This window comes from Vespa velutina, chromosome 2 (assembly GCF_912470025.1).
Source record: "Vespa velutina chromosome 2, iVesVel2.1, whole genome shotgun sequence".
Lineage (NCBI taxonomy): Eukaryota > Metazoa > Arthropoda > Insecta > Hymenoptera > Vespidae > Vespa > Vespa velutina.
In genome coordinates, this window is record NC_062189.1 from 11,428,912 (window position 1) to 11,435,046 (window position 6,135).

Genomic DNA, 6,135 nt, shown 5'->3' on the forward strand with positions numbered 1-6,135 from the left:
TAAAAGACTTTAATCTATGTTCAAGAAAGAAAATAAAAAAGAACAAAAAAAAAAGGAAATGAATTCTACTTACCTTTGCATGCTTTATCATGAAGTTTTCTATCCTCAAAAATCAAAGCTTCGAACTCTCTTTGAAGAGCAATCGCAGCTTCTTGAACGGAATAATGCTTCGATAAAGGCCCTATTAATTTGCCTAATATTGTCTCCATGTTTATTTGATTGATCCGGATTCGCTTGGACTCGAGCATTCGCACGAATTCGACTTCCGGCGGTGTAAGGAAAATAACTGCTGATCCGGAAGAACCAGCACGTGCCGTTCGACCAATTCGATGCACGTAATCCCTCGCTGAAAGTGGCCCCGTGTATTGAACAACGCAATCCACCTTCGGCAAATCCAATCCACGCGCTGCGACGTCCTGATACGAAATAAAAAATTAATAAAACATTGCGGGGAAAGGGAAGAAGAGAGGACGTAGATACGTCGATGTAAGAGATTCTAAGTGATCTACCCTCCGTCATAAATCGCGTAATGCTTGCCTGTCGAATGTCAAATACGTCTCGTTCTTTAACGTAGAATCAAAGAGACACCACGGCGTTTACGGAGTCAACCTGCCGAGTACAAATACTTTACAAACCGGAGGACCGATTTCTCGTTTTGTACGAAGGTGAATATGCGAGCGCCCGCTGTGAAACCCCAACGGCGAACGTTTGAGCACGGCCCTGATTTCTTGGCGTTCGGTTGCTCGATGATTTACCGTAGTAGACTACGTAGAGTTCTTCGTTGACGGCCCTGAAGACTAATCCACTCTGGCCCACCACGAGCCAACGATACTTATAGTCGAGAAAGGGACGTCGTGAAGTTGAAAATTCTCTCGCGGCACGATACAAATTTATTGTTTGTCTTTGCATCGAATTAATTTGGCGCTTGCCTCCGACAGCGCCAGAGTCAGGCGCCAGGGTGAAGGAGTACGAGAAAAAAATTCCGGCTATCGATAGAGAAATAAATAACATATAGCTAGAGGTATCTACCTACACCGTTTTCTACCCTCGGCCATCTTTCATTCGTGTATTAAGAATTTGAATTGATTCTTTCAGTCAATTTATATTTCTTCGTCTATTCTAGCATTCCGAATTAATTCTCATTAAACTACCTCGGGATTATTTCTTATATGCTATTTATCACGATATATGTTCGATCGATAATTTTAAAGAAAAAAAAAAAAAATAAAATAAAGAAAAAAAGAAAAAGAAAAAAATAAAAGATCGACGTCGAGACTCGTTCGAATCCGTTTGACGATCCAATCGAATCACGTATGTACGTGCCTGAAACTCGTCGAGATCGAACAAACTAGATATTATTTGCCACTGTTCTCGATCTACCGATGCTTAACCGGTGCTGAGGAAGAGCAGCGATCGATGAAGGCGATTAAGATAAACGATCGTTTAGGAGTCGGAGCACGATCGCGGCCAGGGATATCCAGAATAGATCACCCACTCAAAACATCTCACTCGTATCATATATCACTCGGTGGATCCGGATTCACCACCGCTGAGAGCCGCGGAACATTCCAACCGCGGAGCCCCTCGTGGCTTTTCAACGTAGAAATTAATAATACTGTCATAAAATCCCCGTTGAAGTGACGCCATAAAACGTGGGCGGCTTCGATCGTCCTCCACCGTGCATTTCGTGCCGCAACCGTCGACCAAGTCGACACGTAATTTTTAATGTCGGACAAAGCAAACATAAGTTCCATCCCGACGAAATGTGAAATCGCGTCTTTATTTTCTAGATATCCGATCTTATACGACCTACACGTTCAATAATCAAGTAGAGTAGAAACGTCCTTAAGAACGAAGATTAAAAAAATTAAAAACTGGTTGATATTTAATCGCGCACTATAGGATTTAACGAGGGAACGAAAAAGATGATAACGAAAGTCGACGATACGATTGCCTGATTCAAGCGAGTTAATTTTCATGGTGTGAAAACGTCATCCAAGTTGCGTGACCAAGTTGAATTTTTATAATGACAATCATTCAATACCTTGAGTAGATTTTATAGTAAAAATGTAACTTCTCGTACGTTTAATTAATAAGATACACTAACTTCATCGACTAAATAGCGCATTTTGGTTATGTAAATAAAAAAATAAAATTCACTACTTTCACTGGTAGATGATTACGGATAGATAGAGATTGTAATGGACATTGGAAAGTATAGAAAATTGATCCATTGCTAATCTGAAATTAATCTAACCGATTTAAGGTGAGATTAATCGATCGAAAAATAATGTATTAACATATTTATATATGTATATTCGAATTCGTCATATAAATGATACTTTTCTATGAAATATTAACGCGAATAAGATTTTAATGAACATATTTGACTTTTTTTAGATTTGTCCTGTTTCGCGATGGAATTTCTGTTGGTCGTTATTGGCAAACGAGAATTTACCGATTAATATAGCAAGAGAACGGTTAAAGAAATCACTGACACAGAACGAGCCAACGATCATAATTATACTCGTTACGAAGGCCTCGTGTGTACACATAATTTTTAACCTGCGGACACAGCGTGGGTCCAAAGATATTAAATTCCGTCCTGAAAGAATAAGCCGCGAGATAATTTACAGCTCTGGGAGTGCCGACGGGTATCCACGGCTTTTCTTCCGCTCTTTCTTTCTTTGGATCCTTTTCTTTCACTGATATTTTGTATTAACTCCTGCGGTGGCGAAACCACCGTCATTCTCCTAATACATAATCATACTACGCGAAACTAATCGCTACGGTTGAGATCGTGGTCGCCTTTCAATCTCATCCAAACGATTTTTGGATATTCGATGTACAATTGACAAAGATCGACGTTGACGTCAAATTAAAACAGGTAATAAATCGACGCGAATCTTATCCTTTTCGGATCTTAATTAAACCGGTGATTATAAAACTTTTCTAAGTCATTTAAGATATTAAAAGACATATTTTGTCACACGTTATTCTTAACATTTTTTAATTACATAAAAAAACTATTTTCAAAGAATAAATACTTCTCCTGTTCGCTATTGTATAATTAAAAAATTTAATTTGTAAATAATTAAAAAATTTTTAAATATTTAAAAATGAAAAATATATGGCCTATTAGATTTTTTTCATAATTACCAGCTCAATTATTAATAATAGATAATGATAAAAAATATTAGATAATAGATAAAGATATAAAATATCACTTACTGTACATAACAGAACAGTGCTATTTGTTAGCCTGAAGTTTTTAAAAACTTCCATTCTTTCCTTTTGGCTCATGTTACCGTGTAATTTTAAAAATTCCACATTTATGAGAGGATCAGAATCTTCGTCTTCCCCGTCTCTCTGTTTAGTTAAGACAGCAGATAAGATTTCTGTATAGTAATCAACCATGTCTTGTGTTGCCATAAATATTAACATTTTATTGTGACCAGATCGCTATCAAATGATGAAACGAATATTGATAAGAAATTATGTTTACAAAAATTTTACTTATATAAAATATTTCACGTTTACCTTGCATCTATCAATGATGTAAGCGTTTAAAGTGACCATACGTAGTTTTGGTGGAGTTACTATATAATACTGACGCACACTTTGAGGAACTACAAAGTCTTCGTTAATCTGATCCTCGTCTCCGTCAATTGTTACTAGATTTTCTTTTGCAGCATCAACAAAGACTGGATTATGCATAGCTAGACCGGCTAATTTTTCCACAGCCTGAGTTAATGTTGCAGATAAAAGAATTGTCTGTCTTTTTGAAGGAAATTGCGTGAGATCTTCTTGAGATGTTTTTAAATCTTCTTCTTTCTTTTTTGTAGGTTTCGCAAGAAACTTCTCTTTCTTTTTCTTTGATTTTATAGGAAAATCATTTTGTTCTGAATCACTTTCACTATTCGAATGATATTCTTGTCTAATTACATCTTCTTTGTTATTTATATCATTATTATCTGTTTCAGAGTTTGATATTTCATTACCATTGAAACTTCGTTCTTTCTTATGATTTTCTTCTGAAAGAGTAGTTTCTTCATCTGTGAAAACTTTTCTACTATTTTGTTTTAACATTTCTATAGGATCATAACCTAAGTTATCTGATTTAATAATTATTCCTTTAAGAGCATCCACTATGCTAAAAATATAATTTGAAGATGTTAACATTATAAACTTTTTAATATCTATAAAATTATTTCATAAGATAATATTTTACCCCGCAATATCTTTCTCATATCCAGCATCTAACATTCTATCAGCTTCATCCAAAACAAAATGTTTTACATCATCTAATTTTAATGCTTCAGTATGTCTAATATGATCCAATAATCTACCTGGAGTACCGACCAAAATATTACAACCTTTTCTCAGCCTTGCTTTTTCTGCCTTTCTTTTTTCTCCACCTACTAAATAACCTGGCACAATCCATGTAAATGGCTGTGATAATAGAACAAACAAAATAGATACACATTTTTAAACAAATACAAAAATTTACTTCTATCTTAAAAAATAAGCTTATACCAATACTTACTTTCCTTAATTTCAGAAAGCACTCATAAGTTTGAAAAGCTAATTCTCTTGTAGGTACAACTACTAATGCACTTAATCCACTACTCCTTGTTAATTTAGGTCTTATCTTATGTAAGCATTCAACAATTGGTATAGCATAAGCTAGTGTTTTGCCTGATCCAGTTTGAGACCTAATTAAAACATCTCTCCCAGAAAAAATTTCAGGAATTGTCATTTGTTGCACAGTAGTCATTTTAGTAATGTTCATATTTTGTTCTAGATTTGATACCTTAATAAAAATACAGCAGGTGTTAGACATTTCTATCATAAAATTAAAAATTTCATTCTAATAACATAACTACTAACCATAAAAGGATGTAGATCAAAATCTGAAAAATTTGTTTTTGTAAAAACTGTTTCACTAATTGGTTTCACAAATCTTTGTCCAATATTTGGAACTTCAGGATTATTTCTAAATAAAGATGATGTTCTTCCAGTTTGTTTCTTATAAGTTTTATAAGTTTTATCAGAAGATTCATTTTTCTGTGCTTTATGTTCTGTAATACTCTTAAGGTGTTTCTTTTTCCTATTATCAGTATTTATATCTAACTTTTTCAATCGCTTTATTGGAACTAATCTTTTACTAGATTGTTCTATTGCAGATTGTTCATACGGTACCTGAACTATATCTTTCTCATCTGTTTTAACATTTAAAGTTACATCTGACGAAGTTGATTCTACATTTTTTGTCATTACTTGATTTGAAAATATTTCTGACAAAGACTTTTTCGAACCAGTCTTATTTATATTTCTTTTTTTTACAATTGCCTTACCCAATAACTTTTTTGAAGGCTTAACAAATGATATGATAGGTTCATTAATAACATTCTTTTCTGTCTCATCAATTTCTGCTACAACTTCATTGGTATCTGTATTTTGTACATTTGATGCAGAAAGTACTCTTTCTAATTTATTTGTTACAGCTGTAGATATATTGTTTTTATTCTTGGATTGAATCCGTAAATTAGGGAGTTTCTGTGTATTCTGCGAATTATTGTGTATATTATTTTGCTGTAATTTCTTGGCGACTATAGATGCCAATGCTTTTTGTTTAACTCTTTTGATTCCTTTGGTTTGACTAAAAGGATCACCTTCCAACTTATTGCTCTTCTTACTTTCTTTTTTTCCTACCGCTACTTTCTTTAATTTTTTAACAGAACTTTTCAACATAGACCTCCTTTTTGTCTAAATATATAGATGTTTTTTTTTTTTATAAAACTCGCATACAAAAAACATAAAAATAACTTAAATTGAATTAAATACTCACATTGGCAGATACTCCAGCAACAGGTTCCGTTGAAATATTTAAACAAATATCCATCTCTTGTATAGTCATTGGACGATTTTATAAAAAAAAAGAAGGCAATTGAATAAACACACGTTTATAAAATACACGTTAAAAACAACACGAAGCTACATAACCTCTTTCATACAACACGTTTAGCAGTCACGTGTTGACAAGAATACATCGACGACAGCGACACTACAAGCATGCGTAAAAGAACTTACGAGTTCGAGACTATCGACTATCTCGCTTTTTATTTTCTCGAA

General features: G+C 33.9%; 1 protein-coding gene across 19 annotated transcripts in view; it reads right to left on the reverse strand.

The window, feature by feature from the left end:
- Nucleotides 1-6,070, reverse strand: part of LOC124947029 (probable ATP-dependent RNA helicase DDX31) — a 44,161-nt gene extending 38,091 nt beyond the window's left edge. For 15 of the 19 annotated variants that reach the window (XR_007100274.1, XR_007100279.1, XR_007100276.1 and 12 more), the window contains exons 1-7: nt 5,852-6,067; nt 4,891-5,769; nt 4,547-4,813; nt 4,232-4,452; nt 3,541-4,153; nt 3,232-3,462; nt 74-416 (exon numbers count right to left, since the gene is read on the reverse strand). Coding sequence is in view for 2 of the 19 variants with exons in the window: in XM_047488604.1 (XP_047344560.1) it covers nt 74-416; nt 3,232-3,462; nt 3,541-4,153; nt 4,232-4,452; nt 4,547-4,813; nt 4,891-5,769; nt 5,852-5,920 (2,623 nt within the window). In the remaining 17 variants the exon portion in view is untranslated. Of the gene's footprint in view, nt 1-73; nt 417-3,231; nt 3,463-3,540; nt 4,154-4,231; nt 4,453-4,546; nt 4,814-4,890; nt 5,770-5,851 lie in introns of all 19 variants that reach the window. The other 4 variants (XR_007100284.1, XR_007100285.1, XR_007100286.1 and 1 more) reach the window with 2 other exon arrangements.
- Nucleotides 6,071-6,135: the final 65 nt, after the last annotated feature.